Source organism: Ahaetulla prasina, chromosome 15 (assembly GCF_028640845.1).
Source record: "Ahaetulla prasina isolate Xishuangbanna chromosome 15, ASM2864084v1, whole genome shotgun sequence".
Taxonomy (NCBI): domain Eukaryota; kingdom Metazoa; phylum Chordata; class Lepidosauria; order Squamata; family Colubridae; genus Ahaetulla; species Ahaetulla prasina.
The window spans coordinates 13,659,393-13,681,656 of record NC_080553.1 but is presented as its reverse complement, the minus strand read 5'-3'; the positions used below and the strand labels follow the sequence as shown (position 1 = coordinate 13,681,656).

Below are 22,264 nucleotides of genomic sequence, written 5' to 3'. Positions count from 1 at the left end.
ACTACCTGCAAAGTTTCGATTTATTCTCAGCAGGGTTTCCCTTTCCTGAATAGCTTTGGGCGGAAACTCGCCTAATCTAAGCCCTCATTCGAAATCCGCCGTAGCTGGAAGGCGCCGATACGACGGCTGATCCTACTCACCCCCGATGCTGTTTCCCCAGGCGAGCAGCGTCAAGCCCAAGAGGGTGTTGCTCAAGTGGAAGATGATGCCCAGCGTCTGCAGGATGTTTACCACTTCCGTGGCTGCGGCGTTGATCCACATGGCGCTGACCAAGAAGCCCAGGAAGGCAAAGAGCTGTGGCCGGAGGGAAGAAAAGGGAACGCAGGAAGAGAGAGCGATGAGCTCACCCTTCCCCGTTAAATCGTGGGGTTTGTTTTAGCACTGCCTGCGGTATCAGCTGGGGTCAGTCTTGCAGTCCAGCAAAGTAATTTCAAACTTTCTCTCGTCTTTCCTTTCCTCTTCTTTCCTTTTTTCCTTTCCTTTCCTTTCCTTTCCTTTCCTTTCCTTTCCTTTCCTTTCCTTTCCTTTCCTTTCCTTTCCTTTCCTCTCCTCTCCTCTCCTTTCCTTTCCTTTCCTTTCCTCTCCTTTCCCTTCCTTTCCTTTCCTTTCCTTTCCTTTCCTTTCCTTCCTTCCTTCCTTTCCTTCCTTCCTTCCTTCCTTCCTTCCTCTCCTCCCCTTTCTCCTCCTTCCCTTCCCTTCCCTCCCCTCCCTTCCCCTTCCCTTTCTCTTCCCTTTTTCTCGTTTCCTTCCTTTTCCTTCCTTTTTTCTCTCTTCTTTCACCTCTATCCATTCTATATTTCATCTATGTATCTCTACCTCTCTTACCTCTTATGCTTCTTACCTTCCTTCCGTTTCCCTAATTTTTTCCACCTTTATTGTTTTTTAAAATAACTTAAGGTGCCAAACACACCTAATACTCCTTCTTTCCCTGCAATACCAACCCTGTGAAGTGGGTTGGGCTGAGAGAGAGTGAGCCAGCTCTCTGCCCAAGGTGAGATTAGAACTGCCCAAGGTTGACTCAGCCTTCCATCCTTTATAAGGTAGGTAAAATGAGGACCCAGATTGTTGGGGGGGCAATAAGTTGACTTTGTAAAAATATACAAATAGAATGAGACTATTGCCTTATACACTGTAAGCCGCCCTGAGTCTTCGGAGAAGGGCGGGGTATAAATGTAAACAAACAAAAAAAACAAACTCAGAATCTCTCGGTTTTTAGCCTGATGCCTTAACTATTAGCATAAACTAAGTTCCTTTCTCTCTCTCTCTCTCTCTCTCTCTCTCTCTCTCTCTCTCTTTATTTTCCTTCCTTCTCTTTCCTTCCTTTTCTTTCTTTCTTTCTTTCTTTCTTTCTTTCTTTCTTTCTTTCTTTCTTTCTTTCTTTCTTTCTTTCTTTCTTTCTTTCTTTCTTTCTTTCTTTCTCTTTCCTGATGCCTTAACCATTAGCACAAACTTACTTTCTTTCTTTCCTTTCTATCTCTCTCTCTCTCTCTTTTTGCCTGATGCCTTAACCATTAGCACAAACTAAGGTCCTTTCTTTCTTTCTTTCTTTCTCTCTCTCTCTCTTTTCCTTCCTTCCTTCTTTTTCTTTCTTTCTTTCTTCCTTCCTTCCTTTCTTTCCCTTCCTTCTCTCTCTCTCTGATGCCTTAACCATTAGCACACACCAAGTTTCTTTCTCTCTCTCTCTCTCCCTCTTTCTCTCTTTTCCTTCCTTCCTTCTTTTTCTTTCTTTCTTTCTTTCCCTTCCTTCCTTCCTTCCTTTCCCTTCCTTCTCTCCTTCTCTTAACCATTAGCACACACCAAGTTTCTTTCTCTCTTTCTCTCTCTCCCTCTCTCTCTCTCTCTCTCTTCCCTTCCCTTCCCTTTTCCTCCTGCCCAGTCTCTCTGGAAGATTTTTTTTCTCGAACCTCTGGAAATTGGGAAGGACACAAAAGCAAAATCAACAGAAACCCAACCAGAAATCACACATGCATCATTTTAAGCCACAACTGCAAGGAGCCACGGCAACAGGAAGCAGTGGCTGATCATGCTAACTGACAATAAATACACTTAAAAACACATATTTTGGCTTCCTACAGCTTTCCTTAACCCAAGCATCCTCCAGATGTGCGGGCAAAGCGTGGCTACCGCTAAGGATTCTGGGAGCTGAAGTCCACGTATCTGGATTGAGAATCTTGGAATAAAACCTGGTGGTTGCACAATCTCTCCTCTTGTTGCATTAGCATTTTTTTGAAGAGGGTGGGCCATTTGGCAGCGGCATAACTACGAGATGAGAAAGGAACAGCTGCTAAATACAGAAAATTTCAGCCTAAACTGCTTCTAAATATCCCATTTGGAGCCAGGGGAAAAAAAAAATAGCGTGTTTTGAGCAGAATGGGAGTATTTCAAACTCAAAAGAAGAGCTATTTTGGGTCGAAGACAAAATGCTCAGAAGTGCCCGTTTTGCATTTAAAATGGGATCTTTGCATCTGAAATGCCTCCAGTCAAAATGCTTTCCGCATTCTAGCACGGAGGTCCAGAAAAGGAACTTGGAAGATAGACATTGACATGGATGGGCAAAAAATATGTTTTTCATATGTTTTAACCTCCAGTCCCCTAATCATCTTCGTTGCTCTTCTCTGCACTCTTTCTAGAGTCTCCACATCTTTTTTACATCGTGGCGACCAAAACTGAATGCAATATTCCAAGTGTGGCCTTACCAAGGCATTATAAAGTAGTACTAACACTTCACGTATTCTTGATTCTATCCCTCTGTTTATACAGCCCAGAACTTTGTTGGCTTTTTTGGCAGCTGCTGCACACGGCTGGCTCATATTTAAATGGTTGTCCAGTAGGACTCCAAAATCCCTCTCAAATCATACGTTTTTTTTCCTCCAGGCCCCTAATCATCTTTCTTGTTCTTCTCTGCCCATTTCCTAGAGTCTCAACATTTTGTGTGTGTTGTGTAACCAGTACTGAGAGACGCGGTGCCTCAGTGGCTAAGACACTGAGCTTGTCAATCAAAAGGTCGATAGTTCAGCGGTTTGAATCCCTAGCGCTGCATAATGGGGTGAGCTCCCATGACTTGTCCCAGCTTCTGCCAACCTAGTAGTTCGAAAGCAGGTAAAAAATGCAAGTAGAAAAATAGAACCACCTTTGGTGGGAAGGGTACAGCATTCCGTGCGCCTTTGGCATTGAGTCACATGACCACGGAGACGTCTTCGGCAGCGCTGGCTCTTCGGCTTTGAAACGTTCCCCTAGAGTTGGGAACGACTAGCACCTATGTGCGAGGGGAACCTTTACCTTTACCTTTACCCAGTACTGGATGCAATATATTTTGCTATAGCAAAATAGCAAAGAAGTCCCGTTCTCAAATCTCTTGGAAAAACAACTCAATTCATCGGTTCTCCGTTTCTGCTTCCATTCTATTTTTTGATACACGCAACACATCTGGAGGAGGCTTTCATCGGGAAAGGAAACGACGGGCTGGCCATTAGTTAAGAGCCAGTTCCCCCATCCCTATCGCGGTCAGCTCGGGCCTGGCCTTTCATCTTTGTGGGGATCGAGGCAGGATGGCTTCCTACATCAGCCGTGCAACGGTTTGGCAACTTCGGAAGCCGAAGGTGGGGGAATGTCTAGACCGAATTTCGCAAGAAGCATTCCGGCCGCATCTCAAGCGCTGGCGCAAGACTCACAAAGTGGCACCTTGGCGGCTCTTCATTCCTGGTGACGCAAAAGAGAACGGCAGCCAGAGTAGCTCCTACCAGGACCACGAGGCCCCAAACTGGGAAGACGCCCTGGAGTTTGTAGAGACCATCTGCAACACAGATATTGGAAGACTACTACTAACCAGAGCATATAAAACATTTGCTAGACCAATTCTAGAATACAGCTCGCCTGTTTGGAACCCTCACCACATCTCTGACATCAATACAATTGAACGCGTCCAGAAATATTTTACAAGAAGAGTTCTCCATTCCTCTGAAAACAACAAAATACCCTATCCCACCAGACTTGAAATCCTAGGCTTAGAAAACTTGGAACTCCGTCGCCTTCCACAAGACCTAAGTTTAACTCACAGAATCATCTATTGTAATGTCCTTCCTGTTAAAGACTACTTCAGCTTTAATTGCAATAATACTAGAGCAACTAATAACCGCTTTAATCTAGATTGCAGAAAATATGACTTCTGTAACAGAATGATCAGTGCTTGGAATACTTTACCTGACTCTGTGGTCTCTTCCCATAATCCCAAAAGCTTTAACCAAAAACTTTCTACTATTGACCTCACCCCATTCCTAAGAGGACCATAAGGGGCGTGCATAAGCGCACAAACGTGCCTACCGTTCCTGTCCTATTGTTTTTTTTCTTTCCTTCTTCCTATATATATGCTTATACCTCCTTATATTTACTCATATATGTGTTTATATATTATATAATCTTTTTGTACGATACCTACATATATTGTTATGACAAAATAAATAAATAAATAAATAAATAAAAGACGGCGGTCATGTCTTTTTCTTTTTAATTTTTTTTTTATCGAACTGTTTTCTCCATTTTACATTTTCAATCTTTACAGCGCTCTAGTATTAGCATCACAGGTGGCACACGGAGCCATATCGGTGGGCACGCGAGCTCAGCTCCGGCGCGCATGTGTGTGCTGGCCAGCTGATTTTCAGGCCTTCTGGGCCCACCGGAAGTCAGGAAACAGGCTATTTCTGGCCTCCGGGGGGGCTGAGTGGCCAGATGCCTTTCCTGTTGCCAGTATGGAGTTTTGTTCAGCAGATACATTCTCATTTTCCCCAGAAAGAGAGAAATATCTGCCTCTACCTGGGATCGAACTCACAGCCTCCTGACTGTGAGGCGAGAGCTCCACCTCTAGGCCACCGCACCACTCAGCCATCTTCCCGAGACACAGCCCAGTTTGTAAAGGAAAAGTGGAAACTCACAGGTTCCAGATTTCAGGGCGAGGATGCAGATGAGTGGGCCGGTGACCAGGTGCAGACAGTTCAGAGGCCTTTTCCAGTTTTGGTCTTCCCGATCAGGATCAACAATCGGTACTGTCAGTAAAAGGACCAATTCCACAGGAAGCTGTAGAAAGAAGAAGCGATCAGCAAGTCGCCCAGACTAGAGACTGTTCTGCACTTCTGCAGAAGGCGGAACTAGAACTCCCGATTTCCTGGTTTTTGAACCTGGTGCCTTAAACCATTAGTTAGAGTGGGCCTTATTAGTGAGAAGGAAAATAAATCTGGAAGCTTTTCAGGGCTTCGCGGTGCTCTCTGAGCTTGGTTGTTTTCTTGCAGATGTTTCATTACCAAACTAGGTAATGTCATCAATGCTAGAAGGGAATGGGGGTTGTGGAGTGTAGGAGAAGGAAAGGAGAGGAGGAGGAGGAGGAGGAGGAGGAGGAGGAGGAGGAGGATTGTTGGGTCCTTGGTGCTCTCTGAGCGTGTGTCGTGTCCCACTCCTCCACTGACGGCCGGGTCAGGGAAATCTGAATCAGGCTTGCCTCTGCAGCTCTGCCCAAAGTCTTAGCAAAGTCCTCAGAGCAGGCAGGAGACCAGAAAGTGACTTCAGCAAGATAAGTTCGACTTTGCCTGACTCAGAGACTGCCAGAAAGCAGATCCTTTATATAGGCCATGGGGTGTGGCTCCATGACTCAGCACTCATTAAGGCCTGCCCCTCCCTTCCCTCTGTTTCCTCCGCCTATTCAGTCTTCTGATGCAAGGGTCACTCCAATCAGCAGCTGTTGGAAATAAACTTTCCTCAGGCTCACATGCTGTGGAGGAGGGGGAGGGGGTCTAGCTGCTCCGTTTGCCTGGGCATGGAGCCAGGGCTGGGGCCGGGGGATGCTCCCTCCTCTGCAGCCTGCTTGGGCATGGAGCCAGGGCTGGGACCGGGAGGCATACATTCCTCCGTGTTCGGGAGCAGATAAGAAGGCCCCGGCTGTTGTGAGAGCGGGCAAGACACAACAGCGTGGTAATTTTCTTGCAGATGTTTCATTACCAAACTAGGTAACGTCATCAATGCTAGAAGGGAATGGGGGTTGTGGAGTGGAGGAAGAGGGCAGACTATAGAGTCCGTGGTATTCTCTATAGTTAGCTTCGTTGTTTTCTTGCAGACATTTCATTACCAAACTAGGTAACGTCATCAGTGCTGGAAGGGAGTGAAGTTGGCTTTCTGTTTACATAACCAGCAGTTCCTGAAGGAACCACCAACTCGGACAATCAAACATTTATTTATTATTTATTTATTGTTTATATTTATATACCGCCCTATCTCCCAAAGGACTCAGGGCGGTTTACAGGCATTTAAAAGCAATAAATACAATCTAAAAACAATTAAAAAACTTATTCAAAAGCCTAATAATTAAAAATATAAAAAATTAAAACCCAAGTTAAAACCCACAAACTAAAATCTAACTCAGTCCTGCGCAGTTAAATAGGTATGTTTTAAGCTCATGGAAGGTCCAAGGTCCGGAAGCTGACAAAGTCCTGGGGCAGTTCATTCCAGAGGGTGGGAGCCCCACAGAGAAGGCCCTTCCTGGGCGTCGCCAGACAACATTGCCTCGCTGACGGCACCCTGAGGAGTCCCTCTCTGTGAGAGCGCACGGGTCGGTGAGAGGTATTCGGTAGCAGTAGGCGGTCCCGTAGATAACCCGGCCCTATGCCATGGAGCGCTTTAAAGGTGGTCACCAAAACCTTGAAGCGCACCCGGAAGGCCACAGGTAGCCAGTGCAGTCTGCGCAGGATGGGTGTTATACGGGAGCCACGAGGGGCTCCCTCTATCACCCGCGCAGCCGCATTCTGGACTAACTGCAGCCTCCGGATGCCCTTCAAGGGGAGCCCCATGTAGAGAGCATTGCAGTAATCCAGGCGAGACGTCACGAGTGCGTGGGTGACTGTGCATTAAACAGCAGCCTAATCAAGGGACCACTAAGAACATCCCCCACGTCACCGACAGAGGAAGGTGGAATTTGAACTCATGGTTCAATTGCTTTCTAGCCTGCTGCCTTAACCACTGAGACCAAACTGGCGCTTTTAAAATGTCGCCGTTCCTTATGTTGCGGGTTGCGTCACCACCTTCATCACCACAAGAAATGCGAAGGGGGTCTCGGCATCTTGTCTGCAACTTTACACCTTGGAACCCGCAAATGTGTGAAACCGAAGGAGCTGCATTTATGGTCGGCAAATGGGGAACGAATGTTTCGTGGGCCTCTTGGCACGCTCCCCACCCTCGTAATTCCCCATGTGTTTCTTCTAGAAGGAAGAGAAAGAAAAAGTCACGAGCTCTTTTGACTTCAAGGACAATAATTTAAAAAACTTGTCGGTCTAGTGGTTTGCTGAGTTCAACAGGAAGAGCCCGGCCTTCCCTCTAAATGTCCACTCAGCAGAAACAAAGATTACATCTGGAATGAAAACTGAAAACAGGAGGAAAACAAAACCAAACCAAAAAATCTCCTTTAGTTTTATGGTGGGCAATTCGGAGGTTCTAACTCAGGGGTCGGCAACCCGTTGCTCTGGAGCTGCATGTGGCTCTTTGATCCTCTGCTGTGGCTCCGTCGCTCGAAGTATGCCAATGTGGGACACCCACCGACACACAATTTATTAAGCTTTTTGACCCCCCCTGGTAGGCCAATCATGGATAAATCCAAGAAAAGAAAAGTTTCGGAAGAAAAATTAATTCGACTATATATGCTAGTTTTGTGACCGCTCAGGAAATAGGGCCGCGGTGTGGCTCAGGCTGTAAGAAGCCCGTTATTAAACACAGCTGCTTGCAATTACTGCAGGTTCGAGTCCCACCAGGCCCAAGGTTGACTCAGCCTTCCATCCTTTATAAGGTAGGTAAAATGAGGACCCAGATTGTTGGGGGGGCAATAAGTTGACTTTGTATATAAATATACAAATAGAATGAGACTATTGCCTTACACAATGTAAGCCGCCCTGAGCCTTCGGAGAAGGACGGGATAAAAAAAAAAAAAGTCAGGCATGGGAAGGGTTTTGTGTGGCTCCCGTGTTTTATTTTCTGTGGGAAACGGGTCCAAATGGCTCTTTGAGTGTTTAAGGTTGCCCACCCCTGTTCTAACTGAAGCATTTTTAAGCCCCCCCCCAAAAACCACCCCCCAAATTAGTTGGGCATGCCGTGGAAGTGAAAGTTAGAATATTTCGGACATGGGATGCGACACCCGGAAAAATACGCCATCCTTCATGTAATGCTCTCCAAGGAAAGATTGAAGGGAAAACGAGGTCCAGGCAGAAGAAGAATCTCAGCGGCTTCAAAATCTAAGGGACCGGTTTGGACAAAACTCAACAGCACTTTTTCCTGCGGCTGTTGATAATAATAGGATCGCCAATGTCCGATGATGGATATGGTGCAAGAAGAAGAAGTCTGATGCAGTTTAGAAGGGCCAATCGTGTTTCCCCGAAAATAAGACCCGGTCTTATTTATTTTTTTTTGTCTCCAAAACAGGCATTAGGTCTTATTTTCAGGGGAAGTATTTTTCACCGTCTCACCTCATGGCGTAGTACCAACGGCCCTGCCAAGCCGTTCCTTGCATGCAGTGCCCCCTGGTCTCAAAAGCCTCTGACAACAAAACTGTTGTGTCTGCGCCCCCCGAGCCGGGCCTCCTGCCAGAAAATGACTTGGAAAGTGAGGGGGAAAGGCCATCAGGACTTACCTCGGGAGCACCGGCTTCCCTGGCTCAGCTCCAGGAGCCAGAGGCAGGCCAGGTGGAAGAGATAACGAGGCCTCCGTCCCCTGACTCTTTCCCCCCCCAGGCCATGCCTACATACCCAGCTGATGGCAATCAGGCCTGGCTGGACCCTAGGTTTCGTAGGCAGGAGAGGCGGGAACAACAGAAGCAGGGGTGGGGCAGGCCTAGGAAGTGCTGAGTCATGGAGCCACACCCCACAGGATATAAAGGCAGCAAGAGCTGCTGTGCCTCTTCGTAGCAGGCAAATCAACTGATTAACTAAGAGCTGAAGTACTGTTTGTTCCTGGGTGACTCATCGGCGTCGAGGGAAATAACAGAGACACTTGGCAGACACTCGCTAGTTTGCTGCCAGAGCTGATAGCGCCAGCTAATTAAGCCACCGCTCGGACAGAGGCGAGGAGGGACAGAACAAAAACAAAGGCTGGGTGCGCCACACACAAGCAGTGGTAAGTGGCCGCAGAAGTGGGCCAGCAAGGCGAGTTCAGGTATCGGGGTGTGGGAGGCCTGGTTGCAACTGTCCGAAAGTAAGCGGGGGCACATGGGGCAGCTCCACCCCCCCATCCTCACTCTAGCTAGATTTTTACCCATGCACCTCACCCACACCTTGTGCAACCAGCTGCAACGGAGTGGGTGGGGTGTTAACTAGGCCTTATTTGGGGGGGTAGGGCTTATATTTCATTTTAAATGCATTTTAAATTTGTGATCCATATTGTGTATTTTATGTGTTTTAATATGGCTGTAAACCGCCCTGAGTCCTTCGGGAGAAGGGCGGTATAGAAATTAAATTATAAATTATAAATAAATAAATAGTGGGTGCAGGTGTAAAATCAAGGTAGGGCTTATTTTTTGGGTAGGTCTTATTTTCCGGAAAACGCCGTATATAAGAAAGCTGTAGTTCTCACCTTACACGCCTTGAGCAGTTTCCAATAGCAGGGTTTCCTCCTCCACTTTCTATAATCCAGAGGGTTGATGGACTGAGTCAGAATCCGGAAGGTGGTCTCCTCCGAGGGCAACAACGGTTGATATTCTTCCTCTGCACAAGTGAAAGGAACAAGGAGCTGTAAAGACGGTCAGGAATCAAGAGGCGTCGTTCTCTCTAAAATCAATTCTAAGCCATCTGTGTGTGTTGTGCCTCGCTCGCCCTCCTCTCCTCAGCCGGGCCCCTCTCATCTCCTGCTATCTGAGCCAGAGACTGATAGTGAAGAAGAATGGCCTGGCATGCCCCCAGCCCTGGCACCATGCCCGGACAGACTGAGCAAACAAACCTCCCTCCTACAGCATGTGAGCACGAAGCCAGCCACGAGCTAGAATTGCCGGCAGCTGAGCAGGAGGACGAAAGGTGGACAGATCCCCGCTTCCGGAGAATGGAGAGGTGACATCAGCAAAAGGAAGGGAGGGGCAGGCCTGGATAAGTGCTGAGTCATGGAGCCACACCCCATGGCCTATATAAAGGATCTGCTTTTTGGCATTCCTTGAGTCAGGCAAAGTCTCATCTGGTTGCTGAAGTCACACCTTAGATTCCTGCCTGCCCTGAGAACTCTGACAGGAATTTGGCAAAGCTGCAGAGGCTTCGTAGCCACGCTTGATACAGACTTCCCAGACCCGGCCGTCAGAGGAGGAGTGGGACACGACAGTGTGCTTAGAAAATGGAGAATGTCTTACCCCCGTTTACGTTTGCATTGACACCTTCTTCAGAATCCGTTGAAAGCTCTGGAGAGAGAGAGAGAGAGACAAAGAGGAAATGCGTTTATCATAGTCATATACTGCAAATCTTGAACTTCAGGTGACAATGTTAAGCAAGATAATGGAGCATCTAAGGAAGTTTGTCTAACACAAGTTGTTCTGGCATCTCAGGTAGGCAGGATTCATCATCTTCTTTTAACAATCTCTGGAATCCGGGCAGCTGAATGGAGCCGAGTGTTTACTGGCTGGATGCCCTTCCTGTCACCAATGCAGAGTTATATTCATTAGACGTATTCTCGACGTGCCCAGAGAGAGAGAAATATCTGCTTCTACCTAGGATCAAACTCACAGCCTCCTGATTGTGAGGCGAGAGCTGCACCTCTAGGCCACCACACCACTCATCTCAGATAAGCAAGACTGTCCTCTAATTATTTCCTAGCAGGTCACTTTATACCAGACGTTGCCACCAACTAAATTCCTGTCCTTCTCAATCCAAAACACAAAACCTTCTTGTAGAAGAGATAGGATCCTCATAAGGATGTTGAAGCCAACTCATGTCTTTCTTTCTTTCTTTTCTTTTCTTTTTGCAAATTTTTTTTTATTTTTTTATAAACATAATAGTAAAAAACATCACTGTGAACAGATTGTCAGTCAGGTACATGCTTAAATCCATTTCAAATTTCATCCCTCGTTGTATTCTATACTATATATTTCCTTCTTCTTCATTCAAATTAATAGTTTTGCACATCTCTAGTAAATATTGTGTTCCATACCACTGAAATTTAAATGAAGTCTAGTCCCCATATTTAAATTCCCTAAAACCTCATTATTAATTCTCCTATTAGCTTCTTAAATTCCACAAACGTATCTAGATTATTTTTAATCAGAGGTCAAACCGTGTAAAAACCTCTTCATAAAGCTGCCCTGCAATCACATAGACATTTCCATCATACTTAGGATAAGTCCTGAAATCACAAAGGCTATTCCCTCTTATCAACTTCCTCTACCTCTAAGTAACATATGTTCCAACTCACATCTTTCTTGACATTTTGGCCACGTTGATTTGGAGCTCATGGGAGTATTGAACATCTGTGAGTATTGAACATCTGTGGAGTCCACCCATACTCCAACTCCAGCCTATAGATACATCATTCCTCACCTGGTTCTGGATGGCTGGGTGGGGCCAATCTTTCCCTCCGCTGCCTCTTGTGAAGCCAAGTTGAGACCACAACCGTCAAGACGTAGAAGATGTAAAGTCCCAGGAAACCTGTGAATAAGAGACATCACAGCAGTTGATGTTGTCTTCTCTGCTCATCCAAACTCTGCTCATCCAGTCCATGTAACAAGTTATGAATTCACTTCATTTACATTAAATCAACTTCAAATAAATTAAAAAGAACTTGCCTAATGAGTTTCCATAGTCAGAAAAGAAACCAGCTCGAGTAAAAAGCATTGTAGGATGCTAAATACTCTACCTACCCGTGTTGGTCAAGATCATTACCCTACATAGTCTTGAGTACCGTTGGGTCATTTTTATTTTTCTATGAACGGGATGTCACTTTGAACCATTTGGAGTATCCTGTTTCCCCGAAAATAAGTCCTAGCATGATTTTTCAAGATGCTCAAAATATAAGCCCTAGTTAAGATTGTCAACCAGATGAAGGCGTTTAGTACTGTATTTTCCCCCCAAAATAAGACTCAGCTGGAAAATAAGTCCTAGCATGATTTTTCAGGATGCTTGTAATATAAGCCCTACCCTCAAAATAAGACCCAGTTAAGATAGTAAGCTAGATGGATGCACTGAGTACCGTATTTTCCCCAAAATAAGACCTAATCAGAAAATAAGCCCTAATGCAGTGGTTCTCAACCTTTATAGTGCTGCGACCCCTTTAATACAATTCCCCACTATGTGGTGACCCCAACCGTAAAATTATTTTCATTTTGAATTTATCACGCCTGAAGCCGTATTGGTTAGCGATCTGAACTGCTTGCGATTGCCTTGAGGACGGAGGCATTAAAGCGGAGACTCCTCCCCTATTAAGTTTATCGCGCCTGAAGCCAGATTAGGCTAGCGATTGGGAGTGATTGCAGCTGGCTTGAGAGGGAGACATCAGAGCAAAGATTTTTCCCTTTTTTAATTCATCACGCCTGAAGCCGAATTCGGCTAGCGATTTGAAGAGCCTGCAGCTGGCTTGTGGAGTCAACCATTGGAGCGCGATTCTTCGACTCGCAAGTATACTTCCCATATTTCCGATGGTCTTAGGCGACCCCTGGCAAATCATCATTCGACCCACAACGGGGTCACGACCCACAGGTTGAGAACCACTGCCCTAATGCATCCTTTGGAGCAAAAATTAAATATAAGACCTGGTCTTATTTTTGGGGAAACACGGTAGAACAACATAGCAATGTTAAGAAATGAAACAGATACAAGAGGAGGCTGAGCAGTCGGGGATCTAACTCAGTAGCTCCCACAATTCGTTTTGAACCAATAAAGTTTAGAGTAGTGCAACAAATTGCAGTGTATATCCACACTGAAACACTACTCCCTGGAGCAGGGTTTCCCAACCTTCCTGGACCAGGTATGAGGACTTAAACTCTGAGAAGTCTCAAATCTGCCAGAATTTTCACCCAAGTACGTTCTAGCTGTAGAATTCTGGGATCTGATGACCCTACACTGGAAATGTCCAAGTTTGGAGAACACTTTGATGCATCGGAGGTAGGGGTGAAATTTAAATGAAGTCTAGTCCCCATATTTAAATTCCCTAAAACCTCATTATTAATTCTCCTATTAGCTTCTTAAATTCCACAAACGTATCTAGATTATTTTTAATCAGAGATCAGACCGTCTAAAAACTTTTTTATAAAGCTGCCCTGCAATCACATAGACATTTCCATCATACTTAGGATAAGTCCTGAAATCACAAAGACTATTCCCTCTTATCAACTTCCTCTACCTCTAAGTAACATATGTTCCAACTCACATCTTTCTTGACATTTTGGCCACGTTGATTTGGAGCTCATGGGAGTATTGAACATCTGTGAGTATTGAACATCTGTGGAGTCCACCCATACTCCAACTCCAGCCTATAGATACATCACCCCTCACCTGGTTCTGGATGGCTGGGTGGGGCCAATCTTTCCCTCCGCTGCCTCTTGTGAAGCCAAGTTGAGACCACAACCGTCAAGACGTAGAAGATGTAAAGTCCCAGGAAACCTGTGAATAAGAGACATCACAGCAGTTGATGTTGTCTTCTCTGCTCATCCGAACTCTGCTCATCCAGTCCGTGTGACAAGTTATAAATTCACTTCATTTACATTAAATCAACTTCAAATAAATTAAAAAGAACTTGCCTAATGAGTTTCCATAGTCAGAAAAGAAACCAGCTCGAGTAAAAAGTAGGATGCTAAATACTCTACCTACCCATGTTGGTCAAGATCATTACCCTACATAGTCTTGAGTACCGTTGGGTCATTTTTATTTTTCTATGAACGGGATGTCACTTTGAACCATTTGGAGTATCCTGTTTCCCCAAAAATAAATCCTAGTATGATTTTTCAAGATGCTCAAAATATAAGCCCTAGTTAAGATTGTCAACCAGATGGAGGCGTTTAATACTGTATTTTCCCCCCAAAATAAGACTCAAGTGGAAAATAAGTCCTAGCATGATTTTTCAGGATGCTTGTAATATAACCCTACCCTCAAAATAAGACCCAGTTAAGATGGTCAGCTAGATGGGTGCACTGAGTATCGTATTTCCCCCAAAATAAGACCTAACCAGAAAATAAGCCCTAATGCAGTGGTTCTCAACCTTTATAGTGCTGCGACCCCTTTAATACAATTCCCCATGATGTGGCGACCCCAACCGTAAAATTATTTTCGTTTCGAATTTATCGCGCCTGAAGCCGTATTGGCTAGCGATCTGAACTGCTTGCGATTGCCTTGAGGACGGAGGCATTAAAGCAGAGACTCCTCCCCTATTAAGTTTATTAGGCTAGCGATTGGGAGTGATTACAGCTGGCTTGAGAGGGAGACATCAGAGCAAAGATTTTTCCCTTTTTTAATTCATCACGCCTGAAGCCGAATTCGGCTAGCGATTTGAAGAGCCTGCAGCTGGCTTGTGGAATCAACCATTGGAGCGCGATTCTTCGACTCGCAAGTATACTTCCCATATTTCCGATGGTCTTAGGCGACCCCTGGCAAATCATCATTCGACCCACAACGGGGTCACGACCCACAGGTTGAGAACCACTGCCCTAATGCATCCATTGGAGCAAAAATTAAATATAAGACCCGGTCTTATTTTTGGGGAAACACGGTAGAACAACATAGCAATGTTAAGAAATGAAACAGATACAAGAGGAGGCTGAGCAGTCGGGGATCTAACTCAGTAGCTCCCACAATTCGTTTTGAATCAATAAAGCTTTGAGTAGTGCAACAAATTGCAGTGTATGTCCACACTGAAACACTACTCCCTGGAGCAGGGTTTCCCAACCTTCCAGGACCAGGTATGAGGACTTAAACTCTGAGAAGTCTCAAATCTGCCAGAATTTTCACCCAAGTACATTCTAGCTGTAGAATTCTGGGATCTGATGACCCTACACCTGGAAATGTCCAAGTTTGGAGAACACTTTGATGCATCGGAGGTAGGGGTGAAATTCAAAAATTTTCCCTATCAGTTCTGTGGGCATGGCTTGGTGGGCATGGCAGGGGAAGGATATTGCAAAATCTCCATTCCCACCCCACTCTGGGGCCAGCCGGAGGTGGTATTTGCCGGTTCTCCGAACTACTCAAAATTTCTGCTACCGTTTCTCCAGAACCTGTTAGAACCTGCTGGATTTCACCCCTGGTCGGAGGCCTTATAAGAAATTCATTTGTTCAGCAGTTCAACTCAGCTACCCAACTCTGGTCCCTTGAACCAACCGTGAAACAGGCATTGGCTACAAAGCTGTTGGGACAAAGAGGTGGTATCACCTGTAGAAGGAGCAAGACCAGGGCTGAGCTGCTGGGGGTTCGCAGGGGTTCGGGAGAACCTCTAGCTAAGATTCTGTGCAGTTTGGAGAACCCCCAAATCCTACTCCTGGCTGGCCCCGCCCAATGTGCCGTGCCCCTCCCAGGAGTCCCCAAGTGGCCTGTTTTGGATGCAGGTAAGTGCAGGGCATGCGCAGAGGCTCGGGAAGGGCGAAAAACAGGCCTACCAGAAGTTTGGGAAGGTCTGTTTCTAACTTCCAGAGATCCTATGGAGCCTTGGGAGGCGGTTTTTGCCCACCCAGAGGCTCGAGGAAAGCCTCCGGAGCCCGGGAGGGCAAAAATGCCCCCCTCCAGCCATGGTACAGGAGGTTGAAAAGGCCATGCCCACCATGGACACGTCCATCCAGCAACCAGGCAGAGAACCCCTTGTTAAAAATTTTCGAAACCCACCCCAGGCAAGACGGGAAGTTCCCGGAAGGCAAAACCTTGAAGATGGATTGTCCTGCCTCTCGACAAGGTGTTTTTTTTTTTAAGGCCCCCTTTGCCTCCCAGGCAACCTACTCAGAGCTTCTGGCAAGGTGACTTGTTCAAAATAGAGAGCCACAAAGGTCAGGAACACTGCGATCATGTAGAAGATGGCATCCCGCAGGAAGGGACGAGAGGCGGCGGTGAAAGGCCTGACGAGGGCTATGCCACCAGCGACTATCGTGGTGACGAAGATGCCAGCACCTAGTAAAAACAAATAAATAAAAAGAGAAGGCGGCTGGAAGGTCTTTTTTCTTTCTTTCACTCAGCCATAAATATGTGTGTGTGTGTGTATGTGTTTCTGAGGTTTTCGCAGGTGTTTGTATGTAGGTCTTTGATTGTTTTCTCCCACGTAAAATTGGAAGTGTCTTAGTGACGTTTCGACGAAGTCTCATTCGTCATCTTCAGGCTGGTGTTATCAGCTTCGTGCTTCTTGGAGCAATGAGAAGCACGAAGCTGATAACACCAGCCTGAAGATGACGAATGAGACTTCGTCGAAATGTCGCCAAGACACTTCCAATTTTACACGGGAGAAAACCCGAACAACCAAAGACCTACATATATAATCTTGGTTTGAAACAGGACACAAAACCAGCCCATCTCTTTGTCATCCTTACCAAAGAGAGCTCCAATGGCTAATCCAGCTGTCCGGGGATCAGAGAATGCAACCACCGCGCTGAAGATGTCAGGTGCTCCGTTTCCGAAAGCCAGAAAGGTGACACCATGGAGGAAAGGGCTAAGGAGATCTACCACCAGGGCTGATCTGTTCACAGGAGTGGACTTCATTCCATTACGCTGCTGGCTTGTACATACCCAGGGCCAGCTAAGTTCAGGGAGCCTGATTTCTTTGCCATAAAGCTGATTAGAATATAGAATAATAAGGTTGGAAGGAACCTTGGGGGTCTTCTAATCCAGCCCTTCTGCTAGAGCACTAGACCCTGACTGGGTGGCTCAGTGGCTGAGTTTGTAGATCAGAAAGGTTGGCAGTTCGGCAGTTCAAATCCCTAGTACAGGTCTCCTACATGAGCAGGGGGTTGGGCTAGATGATCTCCAACATCCCTTCCAACTCTGTAACCTGTTACCCTATGGATAAATTTTAGCACGAGGTTCTCTACCTGGTTGCTGGGTGGGCGTGGCCATGGTTGGCGTGGCCTAGTAAGCCTCTTGCACCATGGCAGGGTGGGGGTGTGTACGTTTTTGCCCTCCCCGGGCTCCAGAGGCTTTCTTTGAGCCTCCAGGAAGGGCTAAAACAGCCTCCCCAGGCTCCGGAGGCGCTCTGGAGGCTGGAAACGAGCCCATTTACGGCCTTCCTGAACTTCCGGTAGACCCGTTTTTCACCCTCCCCGAGTCTCCGCGCATGCCCTGCACTTATCTGCATCCAAAACGGGCCGCGTGGAAACTCCACGGAGGGATGGGGTGAGGTGGGAGGGGCCAGTCAGGAGTGGGATTTGGGGGTTCTCCGAACTGCACAGAATCTTAGCTAGAAGTTCGCCTGATTCGCCAATTGTCCCTTTCTAGACCGGGTTTCCCTTTGCACAGTCACCTATGCCCTCGTTACATCTCGCCTGGACTACTGCAGCGCTCTCTACATGGGGCTCCCCTTGAAGAGCACCCGGGAGCTCCAACTGGTCCAGAATGCAGCCGCGCGGGTGACAGAGGGAGCCCCTCGTGGCTCCCATGTGGCATCTCTCCTGTGCAGCCTGCACTGGCTTCCGTCGGTCTTTCGGGTGCAATTCAAGGTGTTGGTTACTATCTTTAAAGCGCTCCATGGCTTAGGACCGGGCTATTTACGGGACCGCCTACTGTCACCAACAGCCTCCCAGCGACCTGTGCGCTCTCACAGGGAGGGCCTCCTCGGGGTACCGTCGGTTAGACAATGTCGACTGGCGGTTCCCAGGGGAGGGCCTTCTCTGTGGGGGCTCCTGCCCTCTGGAATGAGTTGCCTCCGGGGCTTCGCCAGCTCCCTGACCTCTGGACCTTCCGCTGCGAGCTGAAGACTCTTTTATTCCATCGAGCAGGGCTAGCCTAAAAATGCTTCTTTTAATGGGGTTTTAGATTGTTATTGTTTAGTTTCTAGGAAAATTTGGCCATAAATTATATTAATTTTATCCTGTTTTTAACTTGTATAATAATGTATTTTTAAATTGGCTGTTAACTGCCCTGAGTCCTTCGGGAGAAGGGCGGGATATAAATATGATTAATAAATAAATAAATAAATAAAATAAGAGGTTCTCCCGAACCCCTGCGATCCCCCAGCAGCCCATCCCTGATAAATGGCTATCTAGTCTCTTTATCCCACCTATTTTGTCCTGCATCCCCAAAGGACAGGAGGGAGTGGGGGGGGGGGCTCCAAAAGGATACTGCCACATTATGAGCCAGCCGCAGCTTGGTGGAGATGGCCGATAAGTTAGGGCAGAAACTAGGAGGAGAAAGAAAGAAAGAGAATGATTAAACATTTCTGAAATGCTGCTTACTGCTGTCCCTCTCTGCCTTGTCTCCTCCAGATAACTTAAAGACTAACAGAATAACAGAGTTGGAAGGGACCTTGGAGGTCCTCCGGTCCATCCCCCGGCTCAAGCAGGAGACCCTAGACTATTTCAGACAAATGGCAGTCCAATCTCTTCTTAAAAACCTCCAGGGGCGGAGCACCCACAATTTAGGGATGCAACTCATTTACTGATTAATTGTCATCACTGTTACGAAGTTTCTCCTTAATTCCAGGTGACTTCTCTCCTTGATGAGTTTCCACCCGTTGCTTCTTGTCCTGCCTTCAGGTGCTTTGGAGAATAGCTTGAGCCCCTCTTCTCTGTGGTAGCCCCTCGAATTTTGGAACACCCCTATCATGTCATCCCTAATCCTCCTTTTCACTAAACTAGACATACCCAATTCCTCCATATGTATTTAGACGATATGTTTTTCTACTATCTCCCTATGTTTTTAGACTGTTATGCTTCACTGCACAGACAGAATGGAACTTTTAAGATAAGCTCAGCATAAACCCAAGGACTTTAGAGTTTTCAAGCTGCTCTTTTGTTTGTGTTGCAGTCAGATTTGTGGTCACCCCGAGTCACCTCATAGAGCAGAGGTCTTCAAACTCGACAGCTTTAAGACCTGTGGACTTCAACTCCCAGAATTCTCCCAGGATAGAATTCTGGGAATTGAAGTCCACAAGTCTGAAAGCTGCCAACTTTGAAGACCTCTGCTGTAGAGGATGAGCAGCATAACAATTTAACAATAGTAATAATAATAATAATAGTAGTAGTAGTAGTAAATAATAATAATAATAATAATAATAATAATAATAATAATAATAATAATAATAATAATAATAATAATAATAACAACCTGCAACCTTTTGACTTGGCCATTGAAACTACACGGCTATGGATGAAACATGTAACAGTGATACCCATTGTCATCGGGACACTTGGTACCATGTCCAAGAATTTTATAAGATTCATCAACAAATTGTGGCTTCCTGCAATAACACCAGCAGAACTGCAAAAAACTGCGCTACTCGGAACATTGTACATCTTAAGAAGATACTTGGTTGATCCCTCGGACGTTGGCAGCAACCCGTATCAATCATTAGCACCAGTCAATGGTATTTGTGATGCATTTTTGAATGTTCAGTTGACTGAGTTTCATGTTTAATGAATAAAGATGATAATAATAATAATAATAATAATTAAACATGTACCCTGTTTCCCCCAAAATAAGACATCCCCTGATAATAAGCCCAATTGGCAATAAGGCCAAGCACTTATTTCAGGGTTGAAAAAAAATATAAGACAGGGTTTTATTTTCGGAGAAACATGGTATGCATGGTCTCTTTCACCAATCTCTTTCCACTTATGACTGTATCTTTGTTGCTGGTAATCCTTATGATCCTTATTGATATACTGACCATCATTTGTGTTGTAAATATTGTACCTTGATGAAGGTATCTTTTCTTTTATGTACACTGAGAGCGTATGCACCAAAGACAAATTCCTTGTGTGTCTAATCACATTTGGCCAATAAAGAATTCTATTCTATTCTATTCTATTCTATTCTATTCTATTCTATTCTATTCTATTCTATTCTATTCTATTCTATTCTATTCTATTCTATCCCAGGAGTCAGCAACCCGGGGCTCTGGAGCCGCATGTGGCTCTTTCATCCCCCTGCTGCGGCTCCCTGTCGCTCAAAATATGCGTGCGACACCCACATGCATGCGACACCCACCAGCACGTAATTTCTTGAGCTTTTAGACCCAACTTTTTTTTGGGGGTGGGGAGAGTTCAAAAGGTTTTTGTTGCATGTAGAAATAAAAATTTGTTTTCTGTTCATTGATTTCATAAATGCAACACACTATGGTTTTTTGTAAATACATAGCATAAAAGTAAAAAACGATATATGCAGTGTTCTCTTCATTTCAGACATCAAAAGGGTTCTGCGGCTCCCAGTGTTTTGTTTTTGGGGGTTTTTTTCTGTGGGAAACGGGTCCAAATGGCTCTTTGTGTGTTTAAGGTTGCCGATCCCTGGTCTATCAGATCCCGTGTGTTTTGTCAAGGTGCCTAGGAGAACATGCACGGTGTCTATTCTTCAACCCAAAATCCATCTTTTGCACACGGGAGCAGAAGGTCCTATCAGAAGGATAGTCCATTTCTGACCTATGGCTCTACTCTGAATTTAAATTTGATTTGGATTCCGGGTTTATTACTCACAATTTCTCAGCCGTGACTCCAAGGATAACGAAGAGGTAGAGAAGCCAGAGGACCTACAAGAAACCCATGCTGTGAAACAAGAAGTGGAAAAAACACCATCCAACCTTCCCAACCAGGCATGTCCCGCCCCAGATGGGTTGGGACTACAACTCCCAAGATTCCAAGACCAAAAGTCCATAGCCATATGAATCACACGGCTGGAAGTGACCTGGCAGTTCTTCTAGCCCCGTGATGGCGAACCTATGGCATGCGGGCGACAACCATATTGGTGGGCACGTGAGCTCAGCTCCGGTGCACACATCCGTGCCGGCCGGCTGATTTTCAAGCCTTTTGGGCTCCCCAGAAGTCAGAAAACAGGCTGTTTCCGGCCTCTGGAAGGCCTCTGGAGGGGTGGGAAAGGCCTGTTTTTTGCTCTCCCCAGGCTCATGGAAAGTCTCTGGAGACTGGAGAGGGCGAAAAATGGGCCTACCGGTCTCACTGTGTGTCGTGTCCCACTCCTCCGCTGACGGCCGGGTCAGGGAAATCCGAATCAGGCGTGCCTCTGCAGCTCTGCCAAAGTCCTAGCAAAGTTCTCAAGGCAGGCAGGAGACCAGGAAGTGACTTCAGCAAGATATGTTTTAGACTTTGCCTGACTCAGAGAATGCCAGAAAGCAGATCCTTTATATAGGCCATGGGGTGTGGCTCCATGACTCAGCACTTATCCAGGCCTGCCCCTCCCTTCCTTCTGTTGACGCCGCCTATCAATTCTCCTGAAGCGAGGGTCACTCCAGTCTGCAGCTGTTGGCAATTGACCTTCCTCAGGCTCACATGCTGTGGGGGAGGGGGAGGGGTCTAGTTGCTCCGTTTGCCTGGGCATGGAGCTAGGGCTGGGGGCTGGAGGGACTTCTTCTTCCTCGGCCTGTCTGGGCATGGAGCCAGGGCTGGGGCCGGGAGGCATGCTAGGACATTCCTCAGCATTCGGAAGGAGATAAGACGGGCCCGGCTGCAGGGAAAGCGGACAAGGCACAACACCGTGCCAAAAGTGGGGGAGGAAGCAAGGGGATCGCATGCACATGCTCAGGGGGAGGGCAAGGCACATAGAATTATGGGTGCGGGCCCGCCCCCCCACGCGCTCCCCCCATTTTTGGCACACGATGCAGAAAGGCTAGCCATCACTGCTCTAGTTCAACCCCATTCCAAGTAAGGAGAACTTATAGCCGTGATGGCGAACTTTTGACATTCCCGACTGTGGCACGTGAAACCATCCTGACCTTGAGGTATGCGCGGCCCTGCTGGCCTTCGCCTTTCTCACAGGGAGTCTTACATAGAGGGTGATGGCCAAAGGTTGCAGAGCCGCTGGGAAGAAGCAGAAAACTCCGTTGAGGTAGTTGAGGAAGCCGCTGTCCATTTTGCAGTTCGGGTTATTGCGGATGAAGGAACAACGGTCCGATTTATTCTGTTTTCCCACTTCTCTGCACTAGAGTCGGAGACAGAAAGTAAGGAAAGCAGGATTAACAGAAGAGATTCCATGGGAACAGCCTGGTCATCGCCTGTCAGCTGCCAACTTTTTTTGGGGGGGTGGGGAGAGTTCAAAAGGTTTTTGTTGCATGCAGAAATAAAAATTTGTTTTCTGTTCATTGATTTCATAAATGCAACACACTATGGTTTTTTTTAAATACATAGCATAAAGGTAAAAAACGATAT

General features: G+C 46.4%; 1 protein-coding gene across 1 annotated transcript in view; it reads right to left on the bottom strand.

Annotated features, from left to right (window-relative positions):
• SLC8B1 (solute carrier family 8 member B1) overlaps window positions 1–22,264 on the bottom strand; it is a 39,253-nt gene that overhangs the window by 8,802 nt on the left and 8,187 nt on the right. The window contains exons 4-14 of the mRNA XM_058158697.1: window positions 21,885–22,037; window positions 20,582–20,634; window positions 18,235–18,291; window positions 16,490–16,596; window positions 15,909–16,076; window positions 13,485–13,592; window positions 10,355–10,402; window positions 9,595–9,725; window positions 4,929–5,070; window positions 3,672–3,793; window positions 141–294 (exon numbers count right to left, since the gene is read on the bottom strand). Coding sequence (XP_058014680.1) covers window positions 141–294; window positions 3,672–3,793; window positions 4,929–5,070; window positions 9,595–9,725; window positions 10,355–10,402; window positions 13,485–13,592; window positions 15,909–16,076; window positions 16,490–16,596; window positions 18,235–18,291; window positions 20,582–20,634; window positions 21,885–22,037 — 1,243 coding nt within the window. The remainder of the gene's footprint in view (window positions 1–140; window positions 295–3,671; window positions 3,794–4,928; window positions 5,071–9,594; window positions 9,726–10,354; window positions 10,403–13,484; window positions 13,593–15,908; window positions 16,077–16,489; window positions 16,597–18,234; window positions 18,292–20,581; window positions 20,635–21,884; window positions 22,038–22,264) is intronic.